Source organism: Polistes fuscatus, unplaced genomic scaffold (genome assembly GCF_010416935.1).
Source record: "Polistes fuscatus isolate 324 unplaced genomic scaffold, CU_Pfus_HIC Scaffold2, whole genome shotgun sequence".
Taxonomy (NCBI): Eukaryota; Metazoa; Arthropoda; class Insecta; order Hymenoptera; family Vespidae; genus Polistes; species Polistes fuscatus.
In genome coordinates, this window is record NW_025113096.1 from 1,860,854 (window position 1) to 1,884,535 (window position 23,682).

Genomic DNA, 23,682 nt, shown 5'->3' on the forward strand with positions numbered 1-23,682 from the left:
TTTTTATGAATACTTGATAAAACAAATTTATTTCATTTAATCAAACTCATGCATATCGTTATTACGAATTATCTCTAATAAATTAAATTAAATTAAATAAATATTGGTAGATTATGAAAATTTTTGAGCTTAACATAGAAAGAATTTCTTTTCGGTCATTCATTTATATTTTTCGACATAATCTCAAAATTTGTATAGAAAAATAATCTCAAAAACCACCCTTGTACAGCTATATTTTTTAAATTGTTGTTTATAAATCATAAACTTGTTTAAATATGAGAATTTATTCTTACAGAATGAACGAAACTTCGATTTACTTTTTGTGGTAAATGCGGTCCTGTTGATTATTTCCAAATAAAAAAAGAAACAATATCGTTCACAAACGATAAGACATAATATAATAAGAAAAATGTGTGTTTGTGTGAGTTTTTCTTGCATGTTTCTTCGATTTTACTTATCGTTAGTTATATTTCGTCACGAAGAGCAAGAAAGTAAAAATATTAGGATATCTTTGTTGTTTTCGTGTCTTCTTCGTACTTGTCGACGTAAGGAACCCCATTGGGGGTTGGTACCCCTATCGTTCACTTTTAATGGTTTTCCGATTTCAAGAGTTTACGTGACTCTAACCACGTAAAATCAGATTCCAACGTAATAGAGAACCTCACGATATTCCTATTAGTTTAGATTTTATTTTAAAAATAATAATAATTGTCTCTAATGTACCTTAATCTATCTCAAATAATATCTTCCTCTTCGGAAGATTCATTTTGAATATTTGACAATGAATAAGAACGATCACAAATGAAACTTTAATATCCTAATCTTTCATTCCATTTGAATTTCATGAGCTGAATAATGACTCGAGAACGTTGACTTCCCCATCAAATGTTACCCCCATTGCTTGTCTGTGCTCACGTCGTTAACTCTTCTCAAGTTTCTAACGTACTCTTCTAGATAATGATAACTAGCTGGAAGATAAGGAAAGATCGTTTGTTCGGAAGTTACGATAACGTTTCTTTACGCACCTGTATTCTATCAAAGTTCTTGGCGTGTTTTAATCCAGCGTTTCTCAACTTATGAGAAATCTAATATTCAGGTGTGTTCAATTTTTTAATTGGCTCAAAATAATGACTAATGTTTCACATCAAATAAAATATTCATAAACGATATACATGGGTGGGTTGAAAAGTTTTGAGCCTAACATACGAGAGAGGTCGAAAAGTTTTGAGCTTAATATACGAAAAGAGTTGACAAATTTTAAGCTTTATGGTATTCCACTCACCGTGTTGAGCTAAATAAAATATTCAACCCACTCTCGTGTGTTGGGCACAAGATTTTTCAAATCACTGTTGCGTTTAGGCTCACAACTTTTCAGCTCATTCACCTATGCTAACAAATTTATTGGACTGATTGAAAGATTAAGAACTGTTGTTTATAATTAATTATAAGTAGGTTTCAATAAATACAAACAAACAATTTAATCAAATGTTATATAATCATATTCGTGACTATTTATATATATAAAATAAAATGAAAACATATTTTTCTCTTATTCGTAAACGTTGTTAAAGTTATGACGTGAGAAAATAGGATGAAATAATATTATAAGATTTCCAAGAAAGGGAAAATAATAAATGAAAAGATACATGTGCATACATTCAATCACACTGACAAATATACAAGTTTAACTAACCCCCGTTTTAACCCCGAAAGATAAGAATAAAGTAATTATTATTATTATTACTATAATTTTTCTGATACCTGTTTTAACATAGATTGACCATATACAAAAACTTTGTAACGAAGACCTCTCGAGTATTTAGATCGAAATTTAAGTTTGACAAAATTTTGACTCAAACCACCATCGATAATCCATGCAGTATCGTTGTCCTCGTCGGACAATGAATCGATCACTATGCAAGTGATGATCGCCATTGTTGGTCCATATTCTGCTTCAACTTCCTATAAGTATAAGAAAGAGAAAGAGAGAGAGAAGAGGATTGAAGATCAAATATAAAAAATTAAACAACATAATTCACGAATTATTAATAAAACATACAAATAAACTGGAGGTGTGTATATATATTCGATGTATGCGTGCGATTGATAGATACAAGATACAATATCTTTAAAGTATTAGTAAAGTATTTATTGTTTTTCTCTCTTTTTTTTTTTAATGATTAAGAAATATTCAAATATAACAAATAAAAAAAAAGAAAAGGAGATACCTGATAAATACCACGAATATATGGTCTTCGTACATCGTATTCCCAGATGATTTCGTCGTCTGGTTGTCGTTGGCATTCCGCGTACCGATATGCCTCACCAACGAAAACAGTAAAAGGAAGTAATAAAAGAAGAAAAATGTATGTTGAACAGTTCATGCTCGTTTTTTAATTCCCCACCCTATTACTCCTCCTTAATGCAAAGAAAAAAAAAGGATGACTGAACTTTCCCTCTCTCTCTCTCTTTCTCTTCTCTTTATCTTCCTTTCTCGTAATTATAATTATTATTAACGAAGATCGAGATAAAATCTATCGATGCGTAGTTGAAACTTCAGACGCGCGAGCGAGTAAAAAACAGTATTAGTATATTCGTTATCGTTGCCGGTCTGCCACTCCGTGTGGCACTAACAACGAGAAAGTATTAATAGCTGACCATCGATACACCGAAAGAGTTCCCCCTTTCGACGTATATTTACTCTGTTTAAACTCTCTCACAGCATGCACTTCGTCTTCTTGTATAAAGTCAAGATTAAATATAATATAGATACTTTTTTATCTCTTATTTTTAAGAACGTTTCTACAGCTTTCTCGGATATACGTAGAATTTTTTAAACTCACGATATCTTTCATGATTCTTTTAATTATGCAATCCTTCTCTCTCTTTCTCTCTCTCACACACACACACATATACATATATTTTCTTCGTCATTAAATATTAGTAAATAAAATTTATAAAAAAAAAGAAAAGAAAATGCATTGATCATTTTCGATTTGGTTGTAATTCAAATATAATCTAGAATTTTCCAAAGTGAATAATATCTATAAATATTTTATAAAGAAAAAAGAATTTGATAAATAAATTCTTTAGAAAAAAAAGTCGAAAAGCCTTGATCTTTTTCTTCTTATATAATCTCATGTGTATATTATATATGTGAACCTCCGAAGATGCACTTTATCTATCTTATAAAAAAAAAAATTAATCTTATACATATATATATATATATATATAACATTTTTATTATACTTTTGTAAGACATATTAATTATCGAAAATTTTACAATTTATTTACCAAGTCGACAAAATATATCGATTAACGATTAATAATATGATTTAGAAATAGAATTTAGAATAGAAGAAGGAGATGATTGTCGTACGAACGACTTAGAAGGTGTCTGCTACGGGAAATGAGAAACTACGAAGGTAGAAGTTTGTAATGGGCCTTAGGGATAAAGGGTTAAGTGGTCTTCGAACACGCATAGCAAGTTTACTCTCGCCAAATTTCAACTGCAATTTCGCGTTTCCTATCATTCTGTACAACATCGTTTCGTGAAAGTACACATACACATATGCCCACATACGTGCATACACTAAAGATCAAAAGTTCGGAATATTTCGTCGATTTCCATCAAAATCGAATATATCAATAGATAATTATTATATCAAATATTAACAAATTTAATTACATCTTTTTATATCCACAATAATCTTGTTTAATTTATAAACCCACTACTAATGAACTTTCTCATTGTACGAAAAGTACGAAAAAATATTCAATTGGAAACAATTCGAAAAATTAATCGTCGATATAATCAGAATATATCAGAATTAAGTTGTTCAATTTGAAAAAACAAAAGAAAAAAAGAAAAAAATTCTCATTGGTTGATTAAAAAAAAAGTTACTATAAAATATAAATCACACTAATAAATTTTGGTTGACAAATAAATCTATCTCGTTTATTTGAAATGTATTCGAAACTTTTAGCCGATAGTGTATACTCACGCATACACATTCATGCATAGATAGAAATGGGTGAATCCTTGGGTTGCGTCTCGGTATGCAATTCGTATAATATTCAATTTCTACGAGTGCAATAAAGGTGTAGTTCTACGAACTACGGCTTTAGAAGAAGACACTTGTTGATGGGTTACGACGACCAATGTGGTTGTGGATGTAAACGAAACGACCGCTTTTTCTCGATCGTTTACCGTCCTTTTAAATTGCGCACCCGCGCACGAAACTGTTGGAACCTTAGAATGTGGTAGATATAAGGTTGAAAAGAATAATGCATTGAATCGTAAAGTGCATTTACTACTAGAAGGAGTACTAGCGAGTGCTCGGGTAATCGGTAAGTGGTTGTCAGTGTTAGTTAGAGACCACTGGTATGTGAGTCAGATGGATCGGTTCCCACAATGTCGTGCCTGGAACCACGTGGCACGCATTACCCAAGAAAATGACTTTAGTTCTATCTCTTCCTAGTTATACCATGTTAAGGACCTGTTAAATTCTTTTCTAGTCATTCTCATTCCAAACATTACTATTGTATATTCGAGTAATATCGATTCGTCATTGCTTTTATAGTTATTTTCAAAAATCATTGTATTATTAATGAATATTTATTTATTACTGGTATCTAAAATTAAATATATAATTACATATTATTATTATATTAGATTATAATCTTAATTGGTGGAGGTTCCTCTAATTGCAAGTAAAATTACGACAGAAACCGCATGGATAACGGTATTGGCCAACCTAATAGTATTTAATATAATTGGTTAGTATTATATCTGATTAAATATGAAAATTGTTGATACTTTTAATTGAATTATTTGTAAATATGTATAGTAATTAATTACATTTTGAATAGTCAGCATGTAATAATATCAGTTGTTAGTGAACTGTTACAACTCTGACACGCTGTGACCTAATTTTGATAAATTGACAAAATATACATAAACTAACTATTTTTTATTATAACATATTTACTATTAATCAATAATAATACTAATCAAATATATATAGAAGTGTAAATTTATAAAATCATAAAAATATAAGAATTGTTCATCTACACGCATCTTCGCGATTTGTAACATTTTTTCCATGAAACGATTAAATAAGAACAAAAATGGCCGTAAGCAAGTGTCAAACGTGAATGAATAATATAAAACGAACAAGTTTATCGCATGTCTTTCCGTTCAAAAGGTGGAAAAAAAAACCAGGAAGACATATACATCGATTTATTTCTCTTCGCCGTCGCCAAGTAACTACATTTCAATATTATCGCATGATAAAACGGTGTTAGAGATTCAAGAATTTTTTTTTTTACTACAACCTCCATAGATTCCCTTTTAAATTATTTCTATAATATATATTTTATTAATTTATATATATAATCAAGGATTATGAACAAATTATAAATATATTCTACAGCCTAAATCTAACCGTTCGAAGATCTAAAAAAAAAAAAAAAAAAACTAAAGATAAAACTAAGTCACGTGTGTGAACTACGGTTATAAATAGAATTAAAAATTAAAAAAATAACTGTATAATTCTAATTATAATCATTTTATCATATTGTCAACAACGTTGGAAAAGATTAAAATCGATTTTATAAAATCGATTGATTAAATATTAATTGAATATTAATTATCAGTTCAAATCAGACAAAAATCTCGTTGTCTAAAGAAAAGGATAAAAGAGAAGGATAAATGAAAAGAGAAAGAGAAAGAGAGAGAGAGAGAGAGAGAGAGAGAAAGGAATTGTAGTGGGTGATAATACTGACATGGAACATCTTTCGAACTGTTGACCTCAGACTGTCAAAGTCCGTCAAGCCAACCCCTGGGTCATTCTTCCATCTATAACAAGCATTATTTACAGCTTCGCAAATATGTTTAGAATAATCCACACCAAGTAGCATCCAATAAATCGTTCATATATATATATATGTATACAAACAGGTTCGATAAAATAAAACAAGTATTATAATAATATCCAAGTGTTAGATGTTTTAACGAATTTTCAATATTTCGATAAAAGTACATACTCGTTGATAAATAAATCACTTATATTAAAAGTCATTTCATTCAATTTATTTCATTTTGCATTTGAACGCATTGCTGTCTTTATATTATCAATTAATATATTAACGTGTATATATTTATGCGTATGTGCGCTCGAGCACACGTTTATTTATTTATTATAATTAATATAATAATTAGGTAGTGTAATATTAAACACGCTTCTTTTATTCGTATATTTCTTATCGATTTTATTTAATCGACTATATAATAACGATATCATCATCATCATCATCATCATCATCATCGTGAATGTCGCGTGTTTACATAAGTATCTCATCAATTCGATGCTGCTTAAATATAAAATACTATAAATCAGAGCCGGAACGTTAACTTTGGGGGACCTGGACTAACACTGTTTGGGGGTCTACCCAATTATCCTACAAAATTAACCCAAATTACGGTTAGTTGTAGCGACTCCTTTGCCATTTTGTTGAAAAAATTTATTATCAATTTTGTCTGTAATTTTCAATTTGAATTTCTTTCTGTCTTTTTATATTTTTACTAATGTAAGGTTTGATCCCACGAAGACCATGCCTAAATCCGCTCCTGCTCTAAATGAGAATATATCGGTTCGAGTTATAAATAACTATGTATTCATCTTTGATTTTGTATGAACGAGAACAAAAAAATTAATATTACTTTGGAATCGATAAGTTATACAATAACGAAACATATTTTAATTTCAAAATATGATAATTGGGAAAGATCATTTAAGAAAATTGTTCGTTTCAAAGGACACACGTCTAACATTTTTGTTTTCATTTCTATGATTATTCTAAATCCATTACCATGCTACTATTTACAAATATAAATGATAGAATAAAATAAAAATAATATAATCGTATTGTAAGATTTATATATATATATATATTAAAAAAATCGTTCATAGGAAGAGAATACATTGTGAAACGTCCATTATGTCCCTATATAAATTCTTTGGGATTGTTATCGTGTCAGTCTATGAAGATAGGAGCATGATCATCGAAACGAAATCCTTGTGTATATGTGTATTGCATCAAAGACGATAGCACGTGATTCGTACGTGTATTATTTTTTTTTATCCATCTGCACTGTCATACGCACACTAAGACAATTTTAAGAATATTCGCAAACGAAAGAAAAAAAGAAAAAAAAATAAAGAAAGAGTATTCTTACAACGATTAAAGAAACGAACTTGACCCTTGAATCTGTTTTTAATTTACGTTTTCTGATTTCTCTGACATTGGAGCAACGATATCAAAAGAGAACAGATAGAAAGAAAGAGAAAAAAAAAAAGAGAAAAAAAAAAGGCAAAAAGAATCAAGTTAGAAATTAACAAAAAGTCAATCGATCCCAATCGAAACCGACAATCATTTTGTGATCACGAATGAATTCACTGTACTACAGCGAGGGGTGGATTGTGTCTAGCAGGTTGCGCCCTAATCGCACCTGCGACACGTCTGAAGGGTAATTGCAAATGATAGTAAGCACAATAAGGTAATGGGTCCCAGTATACAAATAGCGCTTCCCTTTTATCGATAACAGTGCCCAAAAGACGAGGAGACGTTTCACTCGTTAGACGTTTGCTCGTACTCGTACTTCCGTCTGTTGTTTGTTCTTGTCGTCTATCATTACTGATAAGAATTGACGAATTTTGTCTGGAGAAATGTCTGCAGGGTCGCCAGACCAAACGGGGATGTATTCCGGTCTGGCATACATAAGGAAGACTAATTCCAACTCGACAACCTATGCATACCATCGGTCCTTGGTTTTCACTGATGGCTAACCTGAAGCTCAGATGTCCATTGATCTTCGTTGCAAAAGAACGCGCAAAGAATCGGTCCAACCACAGAGTTACATCTGTACGATTCTCCGGTATTAGTCCTTGAGATTCCTCAACTCGACACGTTACGTTTGCTACCATTCGTGACTCCTTAACTGTGGTGCAGGTGATAAAGTGATCACCACCCGGATCGCGTATCACTACCCATGGTTTAGTTTCACTGATCTCGTGCTGTTGGTTCATGAATTCCCAAGACGTCGATGGTAGAATAATCTTCGCTCTGTCTCTCATGCCTGCTGGACCAGCCGCTAGCATCATGTATCTTCCCGTTCTGAAAGTATTGTCCTCGTAAAGACGAGATACATCCTGAACCGATCGTAAAACGAAATGGTCCGGTGTTTGCAAACCCAGGGAACGGCATCGTCGCAAGAGTTCCAACGGATCGTCCAATGCCGTCACTTCACTCGCACTCGGCACGAAACATTCACATCCCATAATCTCCAAGTGCGGCTTCGCCAAGGCGTCGTAATAAGCGGTACTTGTGACGCTAACCGGTATATAATATACAGCTTTCTCTTTCTTAACGATATCCTGCAAAGCTTTAATATATTCAGCGGCACTACCTGGACCTGGCCGTGGCACCGTATAAAATTTCGAACATGCAGTTGAAAATCTAGCCAACCCAAAGAGTCCTTCCAATTCGCACACGACTACTCTAGCACCAGCTTTGTAAAAATTACGTGCCAGATGTACAGCTTGTACCGTGCTACCGCCACTAATCAGAACGCATCTCTTGTTTCGTGCTCTTTCCGAAGATTTAGTATTTAGGATGGTTATGAACCATTTCAAGCTTATAAGAGGAAACTGGATGATTATCCAGAACAAGTAAAATCCAGCGGATATCCAAATAATTGGCGTCCAAAACGCATAAATGATAACGTTGTATATGTACTTCAAAAAATTTGGTAGCAATCCCAAATACCAATAAAAAATCCTTAGGAGAAAAAAAGGTTTGCTGTTTGGATTCTTGTTATTCACTTGTTGTAAAGTTCGCTGTTGCTGCTGCTGCTGTTGTTGATGATGATGATGATGATAATGATGAAAGTGATGATTTCTCGAAGAAAATATCACCGTTCCTGAACTACTAGACCCTTGAGACAGAGTCGATGAGTTCGAAACGTTCGACACGTTAGACGTCGAACGCTTTAAGGTGGAAATCGGTGAGGATAAAGGTGGTGATGTTGATAACGGTGTACTGGGCAATAATGGTGATGTACTATTGCTTCTCGAAATTGGCGAATTCGAAGACCAATACTTCGACCGATTCTCATTTGAACAGGCAGGCATGGTCGCTATCACTTTCTTCCCTTTTTCTAATATGTTATATATTTGATTTATTTATTCCTATTATATCTTTTAGGCCCGATGGCAAGCCTCCGAGTTCCGTTCGAAATCACATCAGAGGTCTGATTCGAGTTTAATATCAGGAAAGGAACGTTACAACTTCCACCATCTTTTTATTGTTGCTGCGGTTTCTTCTATCCTAAACTAGATAAAATCTTTCGTAAATTCTTTCTCGTATATCTTCGTGAAATATTTTCAGTATACCACAAAAATAACAATAGTTTCTTATTCTTATTTTCTTTTTTCGAAAACTTACAAACACGTTGTTGCTGAATGCTCGATCTGATGAATATTCATTGAAATCTCACTTATTTTAAATGTAAGGTTCTGCACGGAGCTTGTTACACAGCAGCACTGATTGTAAATGAACTTTGTTTTATTAACCGCACCAATAGGTTCATCTTATGCAATTCTCTTAAGAATTGGCTGTTTCCAGACAGAGCATTAACTGAAGCCAATTCTCGAGATTCCCGGTCTCTTATGAAGTCTGCATCTTGGCCGCGCTATGAACCGTGCTTATCTAATCGTAATGTTCCACTCGCTGCAACGAAAAGAAAGAAGTAACTCGATCGCCATTTGTAAATCCAATTACTCTTACTTTTTTTTCGAATAATAGGTCCTCATGAAAATTATTTATGCTCTGCTTTATACTAACTCAAAATTATAACATCAATCAAATTAGCTTTTTTTGAATACTTATGTGCAATTAATTCGTTAAATATTATGTATAATAAATTAAATACCGAAATTTGTTTTTTTTTTTAATATTAACAAATATTGCACTATAATTATTAAACAAATAATAATTCTATTATAACAATACTTCGTGTTCATAATAAAATACAAAGCATATGTACTAAACAAAAATATATTAATGATATTATATGAAATTTTGAATGTAATTTAATTGCTTCTGTATTATGAATATTTATCTATATATTCTTATTACATAATGTTTAATGATCAAGTATATTGTATTCTATACATTAATTAAACATGTCGATATTAACTATAAAAATACGTTTCTATGTAAACATTTAAAATAAAATTAAACTTTTAGATTTGATTGTATATACGTTAAATTTAAGATTATTATTTTTTAGTAAATTATATTTTTATAATTATTATATTTATATTCACACATATACACACATTTTATTTGCCGCGCCTGTTGATAGATTTTACTTCATATTTTACAAATAATTATGCTTGGAAACGCTATCTATCGGAATGAAATTTTTGTTTAACTCTTACAAAAGCAGATTAAAATTTATACCAAAGAATATAGAAATACATAGAAGCTCGCAAGTTCTCTTTTTTATCTACTCATTGTTAGTTACTATCGGAACCACCAGTGGACGATAGTAGATACTTAACGCTATGACTGTACAATACTATCAAAGAATAGAGTATATGATGCTATATATATATTCATTGATATAATATATATAGTATAGTTATATTAAAATAGAATTTGAAATAATTATATTTAATTTTTAGTGTATAAACATGTGTGTATGAACATATACACTATATACACTAATGCACTCTTCTTATATTACAGGACAATTTTAACATCGAAGTCGTCACTGCGCAGAAGCATTAAAATAATTACATAAAAATGATAAAAATACTAAAATCAGAACGTTATTATCTTAAATTATATTGATTAGATGGATTATTTCTTTTATACACATGCGCAACGTTTGAAAGGTCTTATAAACAACATTTAATAAAAGTATTTTCACAGAGGACAATGATCCATTTCAACGGTGGATTTCGAAGAGGACGGTACACAGGACATATACTCCGAGCTTTTAGACAACAATAAATATTTCTATCGATTAATTAACAATTATTTTAATGCACTAATGCACTCTTTTTATATTACAGGAGAATTTTACTCACGAAGTCATCACTGCTCAGGAACGTTAACATAATTGCATAAAAATAAAGATATTCGTCGTACATACATACGAAATATAAATTTTTTCGACGATAAATTCGACGCTTTTTATGAAAGGCTTCTTACACTTACATGGGTAACTCAAATCGTTGGATTTAACAACAAACCTTTGAGATTTTTTTCTATTTGAACGCCTCAAATGACTACTTTTAAAAATATATGTATAAATGCATTTCTGGGTGCACACACACATTTTTATACACTAAAAATTAAATATAATTATTTCAAATTCTATTTTAATATAACTATACTATATATATTATATCAATGAATATATCATATAGCATCATATACTCTATTCTTTGATAGTATTGTACAGTCATAGCGTTAAGTATCTACTATCGCCCACTGGTGGTTCCGATAGTAACTAAGATGAATCTGAGTAGATAAAAAAGGGAACTGTACTTCTGTATTCTTTGATAATGTTATAGTACAATTTTGAATTTTCCAAGCAGTAACGATTAGATCTACCATCAACCAATAGGTTTAATTCTTGTTTTATTATCAATCGGTAATATAATTAATCGAGTTTGATTCAGTTAATATTAGTTGGTCTCTATTCCATACTATACATGCCATGTGTTATTTAATATTTCTTTGATATTTTAATTGAAAGTAAATCGAAAGATGCGTATAACAATGTATAATTTTGTTTTTTTACAAAATTATTCTAAAATTTTCCGAACTCAAATTAGTATAATCCTAATCATAGCGTTTATAAATATGAACTTACATGAAACAAGATAATTTAAAGCAAATTATTTATGTTTATTGTAAGTATAATCTATGAATTTCTATGACCTTCACAAAATAAAACAATCCTTCTTAAAACCATCTTAAAGATCATCGTACAGCAGACTACACTACTATCCATGTATTTTGTTGAAATTTTGTACATGGTTCACTTTTCATTAATCTATTAATTCAATGGTGGCACTATTTTTTCATATTACTTAATAAAATAAAAAAATCAATAGTTTAATTTAAGCACGTAAAACTTTGAAATTTGTTTGCATGATTTCTAAGGCGAAATACAAAAGTGACAACATTAAAGTAATGTGTTTGTTTTAACGACTAAAATATTTTAAAGATTATTATTGGAATAAAATGTAATAGAAGAATGGATTTTTTAGTTTAAAATTTTGTCATATATTACATTTTAATCAAATTTGTATACAATTTTTACGTTTATGCTTAATTTTAGCTGTGTAAATATATGAATAATTACATAAAACACTTACTTTTTTTATTATAGATTTCTCTTTTGAAAGAATAAATACTTTGTATACATGCCTATATACAAACATAAAATCTTATAAAGTATATATAAAATCAAAGTCTTATCTAAAATATTTCAATCTAATGTTATAGTAATACACATAAAAAGTTTATCATATCATTTATGAGTTCATTGTCATTATTAATCTCCTTTTTACAGGTTTGAGAAGGCTTAACAACACCTTTTCATACTTCTATCACCTTTATTAGGAGTCAACAACACACTGTGTTCCAAAGCGATCATCCATCCATCCAAGTATTAACCATGTTCATTAATTTCAGTGATCGAACAGAAACAAGTTTTTTTAATAATATTTTTGATGAATATATAGATATAAATAATGGAAATACTAAGTGGTATTCGAATAATTATCAGGCAACATAACAGTACAAAAATCCATCGGTGTGGCTTCTTTCTTAATTGGATTATTACTATTGTAATGCCAGCATTCTTCTTCTCTGTGCCTTTTGGATTTTTTATAGCTTCCATTTGTAGATGATTCAATACTTTTTTCTGTTGGCTCATCTATATCAATGATATTTATTACATTTTCCTTTGCTCTCAATAAATGAATGATTTTTTTCTTTTTAGTAAGTTGATCCGTAGATTCATCAGGTTCATTTGTTAATTTTTCTGAAGATGAAGAACTTCTTTCAAAATTGAAACTAGTATCCAAACTTTTATTAAGACTTATATTGTTTTCAAATTCTGGAAAAAAAGTTGAATCTGATTTATTGCTAATGTTTAATGGATCATTTGTTTCCATTGAATTTATCGGTTCACATTCTTGATGACACATTAATTCGTTCTTTATCTCTGTACTTTTTACTGTGTCGTTGCATCTTTCGCTTTGATTATAAATATTATTAAAGTGTAAACTATTTTCCTTTTTTTTTGAGCCTATCATATCAGTCAGTGTACTTTGTCTCAAAACTTTTTCCTGATTACGTGGAGATTTATTGGACTTTGTCAATACGGGAGTATTATTCGATCTTCTATTGTACGATGACTCCATCGATTCCACTGTCTTATGAAATACTAATTTGGTTTGCTTAAATTTTTTACTACGTGGCGTCTCTGTTACTTCAATATTATACCGTATTGTATCTAAATTATTATTTTGATTTATTTGAGAATTATTGTTTGGTATCAAGTTCATATTATTTATAATTTTCAAAGGTGTTTTCTTCAATGCTTTTTCTCTTCTTATAATAGATAAATTATTCCTTTTTCTCAAATTATTCAATGGCGTTTTGGATTGTCCATTTTTTTTAACATTTCGCTTTTTCCTAATAGGCACCTTTTTATTTCTAATCGGTGTGCTACATAATAGTACTGATGAAACATTACTCGTAGGACTATTAGCAAATGCACAACTTGTTTCGTTTGATATATTTTGTCCATTGTCAATACTTAAATTATTTACTGGACTTGTGCTTTCATTAGTGCTGATCATAGAAAAAACATTTTTATTAAAACTGTTACTTTTAGAATTTGAATCGCTTCTTAAAAATATAGGACTGTTAAGCATTTCATTTAAATTTGTCAACGATTCATTATTAGAAATGAGATCTGACGTACATTGCTCCTGACTATCTTCCATTAAATCGACTGAATTTGTTGTATGCAGTTCTTCAAAAGATAAACTATCCGAGGATCTATTAATTTTATCATCTTGACTAATCATCCGAGTCTTTTCTTCATGCAATGATTTAGAATTAACCTTTTGATGTTTGTTCACGACATTTAAGTACATACCCCATATTTTCTTATACTCCTTGAATACTCCTTGAAGTTGAATATTAAAATTTTTGACAGCTGCCCGTGCAGCTTCTTTTTCTGTTAAATAATCAAGCTCTGGAAGTTTTGCCATTGTAATAATGTCGTTAATTAAGGTTAGAATGACCTGATCAACTTCAGCTGCACTTTTGCTTCTGCTTTATGGTTATCAGCTAAAACCGTTATGGCTGTACATGGTACTTGTATTCATTGAATAAGTCTATACAAATGCATTCTAAATCGACTTTTAATTGACTTTTCGATATATGAATTGTAGACATACTATATATGTATATATATATATATATATATATATCGATTTTAGATCAGTATCGAACGATATCGATCGATATAAAAACTTATGGGAGATATGGTACAATATATAATATATAAATGTAAAATATTTAAAGAAAAAAAGGAAAATTAATAAAAAAAAGAAATGTCACAAATTAATTATTACAACATATTTATAACTTTATTACTTCTGTAAAAAAAACTTCGTTATATAATTCAATTAGTGTTACTTTTTCACGTAACGTTCCTTACTTATCTATATAAATATAATTTTTTACTTTTAATTAAATATAATTGCATATGTCTAGATCATAAATTAGGTTACATTTTCAGGATATAAAAATCAAAACATTCAGACAAAAATCTATAGCATATAAGTTTTATTTGTACATAAATTATAATTTTTTTTAAGCAAGTAGCAATTAGCTTTATTATGAAAGCCAACGATGTCCGTAATATTAAAACTACGATCCGCTTGATTGGCGACCGTATATTTCGTTGCAGTTTATTATATTGTCCAATCTCAACACATATGTATTTATTCTTCGCATGAGTTCATTAGAGGATGAATAGAGACTGTAGCACCTGCACAGCTAACTGTGTTTAATATGTAATCGTGGAAGTTGCTTTCAATGGTCCACATGAGTCTTTTGTAGCCAGGTACAACTTGTGTTGATAATCGACAATCACCATCTTTTTGTACTAAAAGGAAGTTCTCTTGTATGAACGGTGTTTCCGTATTCCACATATAAATATCAGATTCACCTAAAAATGATAAATAGAATATTTCATATATATAGTTAAAAAACTTTAATTTAATATATATATAGCTATAATTGTATAAAACTATTATCCTATATATATATAATATTTAATAGATCATATTGATCTATACCTTTGTTCCGGAAGAATATGGCCGGTCCATTGTCGGTACCAAGTAGAACAATTTTCTGATTTTTTAAGCCAACTTCCTCGATTCCTCTGTTTAGATCACCAATTCTCAAATCAACAGCTTTAATACCGAAAATTCTGCTAGATCCTAAATAAGTAAAGTATATGACGGGTGTACCGTCAGATTTTCTAACAAGTACCATATACAACACATCAGGTTTTTCCAAACTAGCAGACACAGTACTTGGTAAAACTACTCTACTTCCATGATTTGCTGTGACATTATAAATAATGATAGCTCTGTTTGTTGCATCAGAAATATATATGTAAACTTGGCCATCTTCTGCATAGTCAACGAGCATGTATTGAAGATGGGATGATGGTAGTACAAACTGACTTAAGTCGATGATTTTAACTACCTAAGAAGAAGAAAGAAAAAATAACTATATAACTAAATAGTATCTATAAAATAGAAATTTTGAACTTTGGTCGTTTAGTAACAATTTAAAATTCAACTATTTCATACACACATTATATATTCAATCATGGTAATATCTATGTAATGAAGTTTACAAATTTGTCAAGTGCATACCTTGCCAGTTTTAATATTAATTCCAACAACTTTAGCAGGACATCTTCTAACTGGTTGAGTCATCGTGTTAACGATACCGGTATCAAGGACCCAAAGAATATCTTGAATATCGAGTACAATGTCAATGGCACTTTGTAGGGCTTCACAATTACCTTCTTCTTGTATTGCCCAGCAAGGGAACGGCAGGATCATTGGTTTACAAGTATTACTTCTTAAAGATACGACACCCAAAGTAAATGGTACACCAGGCTTGTAACGTGGTAGAGATAGAATCGCATCGTCCTTGTAAATTTGCATCCTTGTTGCTATTACATTTCTAGCTGTGTAACGGCCACTTGTCTCGTAGATGTTCTTTGTGCTCTGGCAAGGCCACTCGAGGCTGTGTCCATTGAGAGTGAATGATAATCCTGATAGTGAATGTTTTCCGATATTTCCTGACGAAAAACTTATTACTATAATTGTCAGATAGACAATGCTCCTTAGGAGCATCTTCATCCTGATTCTTGTCTTGAATACCTAAGAGAAGTACTTCGTTGATCTATCTTTCTTTGTTATTCTCTCTCTCTCTCTCTTTCTTTCTAAATTTTTCTTATTTCCTAAAAATTAATAATACTTAAAATAAACGAGAACTTACGAAAACTTGATTCTTTACGAATATTCACGATGTCTTACAAATACGTAAATGTAATATCCGTCGTATCGTTGATATATATACGTCATGTAGTAATATAAACATCGTATTTTTTTTTCTTTTCTCATTATTTCAACATACAGGGTCTTGCAGCTTTCGCATTATTTCATATTTACAAATGAGAATGTTAATGATTTCTTAAAAATATATTTAACGAGAAATGGCAGATCTCAAGGATTCAGGAAGTTAATAAAAGTTAGCAAAGAGAAGGAAGTTCAAATATTTCACATTTGTTTAAATTCCTTAAAATTGTTTTAAACACATTGTTGATTCTTTGATATATGCGGAAGTAAAGAGTTTTAGGAAGTTATAATAAATGTATTGTAGGTAAAAAAGAGGGAAAACTGTTTAATACATTATTCACTTGTATTACTTGTTCATCTATATGTTTTAAATTAATTTTAATTATGTAAAATATCATTGATGATGAAAAGAGAGAATGTAAATTTTATAATTAATCCAATTCATAATTGGTTTAATTCCGGTATGCAAGAACAAATGGACAACAGACATCTCTTAAAAACGAATAATTTCCCAATGCCACCATTGTTGTCAATCAACAAAGTATATAAATGGCGTAATTATAAATATCTTTCAGTTCATCATTACGATTCGGTCGAAAAGGAAGAAAATAAGAGAGTCTTGAATAGTTAGTAATAAACCTAAATAATAATGTTATTCAAATTTGTGTTGGCGTTTTCAATCATCATCGTATTTGTTACCGCAGACGATTTAGAACAATTAGAACAATTAGAACCCTATGATAATCATGAAGTTCAGTGGGTTGGTGGATCATTTGAATGGCCATGTGCAACTACGAAAAGTATGTTTAAGAATAGTGGTCGTTACATTTCGAAGAACGTAATTGCAACGAGAGCTGCAATTTTCAATGACGATGCTTTTTTGGCTCTACCAAGGTGAGCTATATGAATATCTTTTATATTGTACATTTTAATATTTCCTAAGTATTAATTAAGTATTTGATTTATATTTGTTTTAAAGGTTTAGGCCTGGTATTCCAGCAACTTTGGCTAGAGTCTCTCTTAAAGACAGAAACTGTCAAGCTAATCTCTATGCTTTCCCATGCTGGTCTGTTCAAGAGGAAGGTACTTTGAAAGCATTGCAAAATGTTGTGGATCTTTTCTTGGATCCCCAAGATATTCTTTGGGTTTTGGATACAGGTGTAATTCATACTTTAGAGGAATCTGTACGTATGTCCCCACCAAAAGTTGTCGCATTCAACGTGAAAACAGGCAAGGTAAGTTCTTACGTTTTATTTTTTTATAGTAATAATGCTTTTACTTTTCATTTTACATAACGAGTTGGCAAACCTCATTTTTCACGTGTTAACTATAAAACGAAACGTGCCATAAAAATACGATATGATCACGAGAGATTATGTTATTTTCGATTCTAAATCTAATTTAACAGAAATTATTAAAACGATTAATCTCCGACCTGTGTACTTTATTTTGGCAACTTAATCATGATTCGTATTCATTCATTTTCGATTAAGATTTGTAAAGATTGAAATTAAAATGTTTTATTATCTTTTATAGCTCGTGAAAACGGTTGAACTTGACGGTTTAACCACACCTTCCTCTAGACTTCAATACGTTGTGGCTGATTATAGTCCGGATGGACGTGTCTTTATTTACGTATCGGATGCTGCAACGAGAGCAATTTTGGTCTACGATGTCATATCTGGTCGTGGTTATAGATTCGTTTTACCCAAAATTGTAACCATGAGTTCTTCTCGAAGAGATGTACTCTATTTGGCTCTTATTCGTCATGCCGATGGTAGTACTTGTCTTATGTTCACTTATTTATCAAGCAGTCATCTGTTCTCCATCAAAACGGAATATCTTCGAAACGGTTTAACGAACGGAAAAATTCAAGATATTGGAATGAAGCCTAAACGATTAGTAATTCTAGGCACGGACAACGGCAATGCTCTGTTCTTTAGATACGAAGGTGAAGGTATCGTTCAAAGATGGGATACAAATACTCCTTTCCAACCGGAAAATTTCCAAAAGGTTTATAATGGTGCTACTTGTTCTTTGGCAACTCATGTTATTCCTGATTATAAGAGAAACGGTATGCGTGTATTAGAATCTAATTTCCCGGATTACATAGAAGGCACCGTTGGATGTGGAGCCAATCAAGCTCTTAATATTATGTAAATTTTATTACAAAAAAAAAGAGAAAAAATAAAAAACAAAAAAAGCAAAAATAAAATAAAATGCAAGTTAAAAATGGTTTCGTAATGATTTTATACAAAAACACTAGAAATCCGCTTAACGACTAGATATTGATCGTGTGGGTAAAGCTTTGTTCGAATACGTAATACGTACTTACTTATTTTAAACTATTCACAATCTTGTACCTATAGAAAAGTGCTAGTCAAACGACTTAAAACATAAGAACCTTTCTCTGTTAAAGCCACTCCTAAAAAGTAAAGGTGCATTCACACCAATAATGAACTTTTGATCCTAATATTATTTTTGTTGTTAGATATCTAAAATATCATTTGAAAATATTTCAGAAATTCTATATATGTAATACATTTTGCAAGAGTAAATAACAATGAATTTTCGATAATGTCGTAGTATATAATATGAATATGCGGTTTTACTTTCATTAGGTTTCAAACAGGAAGTATCAAATTAATAATATATTTAATCAAACAAATTACTTTCACTGGAAAATTGATACTCACGATTGTGTTTAATTCTTGAAAATAATCCTATATAACATAAGCAAGTAGACGGTAGAGTATTTAGTTTCTAATTCTAAGCAGTTGCACTTACTGCATAAGATATCAATTTCTCAATTATTTAAAAAAAATATCAAAGAGGTGGTTACTCCTTCTAGAAATATTTAAAATTTTAATCGATCAATTAAAAATAATTGTTTGCTTTTATTTTTATAATGTAGTTTATTACGAATTATAAATTTGTTAATATTTTGTCATTATTCGTTGTTAGAGTAAGATTACTAACAGTAATAGTGCAATAATTTGTGTAAGCATTCTACATCAATCAAAATTCCTTTAATTAAAAAAAATAACATGATCACCAGCTTTTACTTCTTAACTAATTTAAAAAATGTATATTTCATATGCTAGTGCCATACGTAACAAGTTCAATTAGTCCACTAGTATGGTATTTTGTAATGTTTATAAATACTAAGCTGATATTAACTTTTTTTAAATTAAAGATATAAAAAAAAGAAAAAAATTATTATGTTTTTAAAATTATTTTAATTAAAATAAACGAATGTTAAAAATAACGATAGAAACTTTTGAATTATAAACATAACATTTATAAAAAAAATGTATAAAAGTTCTAAGGAAATTGCTTTTTTCGTGTTAGTTATTCATTTTTAATTTGGTTTTATATAAAAACTTAATGAATAATTTGTATTCAATTATTTTGCATTTAATTCATACTAACTTAATTCATGATTTTTATCATTGTAAGAAAAAAATGTATCGTTATACGAAAAAAAATTTTTAGAAAAAGCACTTTTGAGCGAAATCATGCAATTTCAATTGTAATGTAGACGGAAAAGTTCAAAGCCTTTTTTGGTCGACTTCTTTTTTCTTTACTGAATCTATAATGAAGCAATAAATTGCTTACTGTCTGATCATGTGCGATAGTGATAGCGATCGCATTTACATCGTACTCGATATTTTATTGAGTAAAAAGAGAAAGTAGAACAGAACAAAAAGGAATAAAACTTATATTTACCAAAATCAACCTAAGGTATATTGTGAATTTATATAATTCTCATTTCTGAGTAGGTAACATTTTTGGAATAAATGTGTATGTATGTATATATGTATGTATGACCATTGTTATGTATTTAAAAAATTATAATTATATTAGTAGGTCGTTTTATTGAATTAAAATGATATAAGTATTAAAAAAAATAACTGACATATATTAGATTTACAGACTTCATTTATAGACTTCGGTCTATAATTAAAATAGTAATTATATTTGCGGAACATGCGGAAATATCTATATACAGGGTGTCCCACATAACTCTAGTCACGATTTTTCAAGTACTTGCGAATTTTTTTGCTTTATACAATTCGCTTTATACAGGTGCCTCTCTGGGTATTTTGCAGCATATAGATTTGCGTACATTCCTTTTACATTCGCCAAGTATTAGCTACATATTAACTTTTTCACTGTTACTATACATTTTCTACAAGTTAATATTAAATTGCGATTTACTCTCGTGACAAATCAAGACTAAACAGAAGAACTGTATAAAGGGGAAAATTTCACAAGACGACTGGAAACAGCACTGTGCTATTTTTTGTGTTTTGTTTAAGTAAAAATAAATTACACACATAAGTAAGTTGTTTGTTTTTAAAAACACTTGTGCCCTTCGTTCACCGGCGACAAGCAAAATAATTTTTTGTTGAAATTTTCATTTCTTTGCTTTCAAGATCATCCAAAGGCCTATAGTATACTATATCGTTAAATTCGTATTAATATGAACTATAATACTGTAAAGTCAAAAATATTAAGTGCTATTTAAAAAAATGAAAGTAACCTTAAAAAAAATTAAAAAGAAATTTGTTTCGAACTTTTTTTTATTGCAATATATAGTCAATCAAAAACAGATCAACTTTTGTTTAAAGTATTTTTGTCAGGTTATCGCAAGTACTTAAAAAATCGTGACTAGAGTTATGTGGGACACCCTGTATATTATCAGTGTATCTATATGTAAATACATAAACAGATTGATAATTTATTATCTGATCGAATTAAACATTCTGTTAAAAGACTAACATCGAAATGATCATATTTCCTTCATGAAAATCAATGCTCCTCTAGAAGTAGATCCGATAGGGAAGAGTATTTAAAATTATTAGCCTCTTTGGAATTCATATTATTCCAGACAATATTTTTATTGCACGCTTCACGGAGCTCGCCCGAACTTTCCATCGCATTGATCGATACGCACACAACTTACTTATATTGTCCTACAGAATGAAATGCAAATAAAAAAGAAAAATCTGATAAATAAAAAAAAAACTAAACGACTAGAGAATGTTACGAGAAAATTATATAAAAAATTTCGATGTTTAAAATGCATTTTGTTAATTAAAATATATATAGAATTATTTAATATAACAGATGATTGAATTATTATGCTATATTATATTGATCATTATCATGTATGTTAAATCCCAGTGAAACTTTCACCCTTCCTTATTATTATTCATTTTTATTCATTATTCTATTTGTGATTTGTTCATTAATCTATTATACGGACGAATACAACTAGGCTTTCTGTTTTTTCTTTTTTACGTTCGTTCACACGTCGACTTTAAAATTATATTATTCTGCACTAATGGGAAAGGAATTGGTTGAAATATTATGAGTATATTTTTATATTATTTTTTAAATTTGTGACTATTATGTCATATAATTTTTTTCAGACATTTCTATGTGATTTTATATTATAAATTCTCGAATGATTTTATTTTATTATTTTAAAAAAATTGATTCCGATCAGTAGAATTTTAAAAATAATCCTAATAAAAAAAAACGATAATACTTGGAGTATAAAAAATTAAGGTTGTAAAGAACGTCCATCTATTTTTAATGTTTCCAAGAACATGAAAAAACTTGTAACAATTCCATAACATATCATTTTTCTTATACCACGCTTGATATATCTATATGGTAGCAGTCTCATGGTAGCAGACTATTTGAATGTCCTTGAGCAAAGAAAAACTGTAATCGAAAGTTCCGCCGCACTATTAGTACCACACCCTTTCTTTTATATATCACTATACTGTTTGTGTTTAGTGATATCTACGAGACTTTCTAATTTAATAAAAAATGACTTTGAGAAGAAATGCTTTCCAATGTCAGATATGTCCTTTAAAATATTGTAATTTTTACTAGCATTTTTTTCATAAAATTAAAAATAATGGAAATATCTCATCGTTAGACATAAGAAAGTTGGCTGATACATCCCTTATATATACATTTTTGTTTATACCTTATAATATTGTATAGATAAATTTAATTTATTTGGCAATTAATTACTTTATTTGGCAAGAATTCACAATTAGTTCCTATAAGGTGTGTACGAACACGGTTTCGTAACAATATAAGTTGGCCGACTTCTAAATCGACTAAACTGACCAATACTGTTTGTCGAGTCATGAGCTTCCACGATTATATCGATGTGAGTATGTGAGTGTATATGTAAATGTAAATAGTGGTATTTAAAAAAGAATACACCGTAACGAGTGTAAATGTTTATCGATAGTTCACGTCGTTGATAATTAGTAGTTACATTCGTAACCCTTGAAGTCATATCCGGTTGTTGATTTCGTAAGGATTTTTCGTTTCCTTTATAGACATTGTTATTCTAAGGACCAATAATTTCTTTCTTTTTTGTTCCTTTTAGATTTGAATTAAGAGACAGTTGTGATATATTTTTGATTAATTTCTTAATTGGTTTGAATTAAAAAGATACGACCTATACGACATCGTTGATAAAACGATAAAATTGTTCTTATATAAAAAGAAATCTTTCTAAGTAATTATCGTAGAAATTAATTGAAGTTCAGTAATCTTGCTAAACTAAGGTATTCGAGTTAACGCATCGATGCTCGAACACAATCTAGGTACCGTATTTGTGGATAAAATTTATGATTATTAAATCGTATCAAGTATCTTGTCGTGTAGTATGATTTTTCCGAGTAATTTCAAGCATTTTAAACGTTAGAGTAATATCTGCTCGATAAGGAATGTTATGAATTAAAATCAATCTTTTGATTTTATAGTAGTAATTCTTTATTAGCATTTAATTAAATATATCAATACACAAAATTATACGATTTTGTTGTTGAGAAGATAGGAAGGGTTTATGGAAGGTTTTATTTCATTTACAGTATATATA

At 29.8% G+C, this 23,682-nt stretch overlaps 5 protein-coding genes across 11 annotated transcripts; 1 reads left to right on the plus strand and 4 right to left on the minus strand.

The window, feature by feature from the left end:
* Positions 1–469: 469 nt before the first annotated feature.
* Positions 470–2,904, minus strand: LOC122516513. The gene is made up of 3 exons (XM_043634376.1): positions 2,229–2,904; positions 1,762–1,962; positions 470–968 (listed from the first exon to the last, which is right to left on the minus strand). The coding sequence occupies exons 1-3, from the start codon at positions 2,382–2,384 to the stop codon at positions 951–953; spliced, it is 375 nt and encodes a 124-aa protein (XP_043490311.1). The 5' UTR covers positions 2,385–2,904; the 3' UTR covers positions 470–950.
* A 3,168-nt stretch (positions 2,905–6,072) lies between these two features.
* LOC122516512 lies at positions 6,073–9,920 on the minus strand. The gene is made up of 2 exons (XM_043634375.1): positions 9,508–9,920; positions 6,073–9,395 (listed from the first exon to the last, which is right to left on the minus strand). The coding sequence occupies exon 2, from the start codon at positions 9,192–9,194 to the stop codon at positions 7,458–7,460; it is 1,737 nt and encodes a 578-aa protein (XP_043490310.1). The 5' UTR covers positions 9,195–9,395; positions 9,508–9,920; the 3' UTR covers positions 6,073–7,457.
* A 1,829-nt stretch (positions 9,921–11,749) lies between these two features.
* Positions 11,750–19,635, plus strand: LOC122516460 (protein yellow-like). 6 transcript variants are annotated; one of them, XM_043634275.1, is made up of 6 exons: positions 11,750–11,990; positions 12,656–12,751; positions 17,237–17,392; positions 17,471–17,660; positions 17,746–18,001; positions 18,303–19,635. In XM_043634275.1, the coding sequence occupies exons 3-6, from the start codon at positions 17,242–17,244 to the stop codon at positions 18,924–18,926; spliced, it is 1,221 nt and encodes a 406-aa protein (XP_043490210.1). In that variant the 5' UTR covers positions 11,750–11,990; positions 12,656–12,751; positions 17,237–17,241; the 3' UTR covers positions 18,927–19,635. The 6 variants fall into 6 exon arrangements, with proteins under 6 accessions (XP_043490210.1, XP_043490215.1, XP_043490211.1 ...); XM_043634280.1 differs by lacking the exon at positions 17,237–17,392; XM_043634276.1 differs by lacking the exon at positions 12,656–12,751.
* On the minus strand, positions 12,350–14,581 carry LOC122516459 (putative uncharacterized protein DDB_G0282499). 2 transcript variants are annotated; one of them, XM_043634272.1, is made up of 2 exons: positions 14,255–14,581; positions 12,350–14,154 (listed from the first exon to the last, which is right to left on the minus strand). In XM_043634272.1, the coding sequence occupies exons 1-2, from the start codon at positions 14,257–14,259 to the stop codon at positions 12,846–12,848; spliced, it is 1,314 nt and encodes a 437-aa protein (XP_043490207.1). In that variant the 5' UTR covers positions 14,260–14,581; the 3' UTR covers positions 12,350–12,845. The 2 variants fall into 2 exon arrangements, with proteins under 2 accessions (XP_043490207.1, XP_043490208.1); XM_043634273.1 differs by having other exon boundaries at positions 12,350–13,944; positions 14,255–14,578.
* LOC122516461 (major royal jelly protein 1) lies at positions 14,813–16,564 on the minus strand. The gene is made up of 3 exons (XM_043634281.1): positions 16,053–16,564; positions 15,465–15,879; positions 14,813–15,334 (listed from the first exon to the last, which is right to left on the minus strand). The coding sequence occupies exons 1-3, from the start codon at positions 16,545–16,547 to the stop codon at positions 15,108–15,110; spliced, it is 1,137 nt and encodes a 378-aa protein (XP_043490216.1). The 5' UTR covers positions 16,548–16,564; the 3' UTR covers positions 14,813–15,107.
* Positions 19,636–23,682: the final 4,047 nt, after the last annotated feature.

What these genes read in the sequence shown, in the direction of transcription:
- LOC122516513 (XM_043634376.1), bottom strand. Translation starts at nt 2,384, where the DNA reads ATGAACTGTTCAACATACATTTTTCTTCTTTTATTACTTCCTTTTACT. An exon ending in ATATTCGTGGTATTTATCAG is followed by an intron (nt 1,963 to 2,228) that starts GTATCTCCTTTT and finishes TTATACTTATAG; the next exon opens with GAAGTTGAAGCAGAATATGG.
- LOC122516512 (XM_043634375.1), bottom strand. Translation starts at nt 9,194, where the DNA reads ATGCCTGCCTGTTCAAATGAGAATCGGTCGAAGTATTGGTCTTCGAAT.
- LOC122516461 (XM_043634281.1), bottom strand. Translation starts at nt 16,547, where the DNA reads ATGAAGATGCTCCTAAGGAGCATTGTCTATCTGACAATTATAGTAATA. An exon ending in TTAATATTAAAACTGGCAAG is followed by an intron (nt 15,880 to 16,052) that starts GTATGCACTTGA and finishes TCTTCTTCTTAG; the next exon opens with GTAGTTAAAATCATCGACTT. An exon ending in CATATTCTTCCGGAACAAAG is followed by an intron (nt 15,335 to 15,464) that starts GTATAGATCAAT and finishes TATCATTTTTAG; the next exon opens with GTGAATCTGATATTTATATG.
- LOC122516460 (XM_043634274.1), top strand. Translation starts at nt 17,167, where the DNA reads ATGATGAAAAGAGAGAATGTAAATTTTATAATTAATCCAATTCATAAT. An exon ending in AAATAAGAGAGTCTTGAATA is followed by an intron (nt 17,393 to 17,470) that starts GTTAGTAATAAA and finishes TTGTTACCGCAG; the next exon opens with ACGATTTAGAACAATTAGAA. An exon ending in TCAACGTGAAAACAGGCAAG is followed by an intron (nt 18,002 to 18,302) that starts GTAAGTTCTTAC and finishes TATCTTTTATAG; the next exon opens with CTCGTGAAAACGGTTGAACT.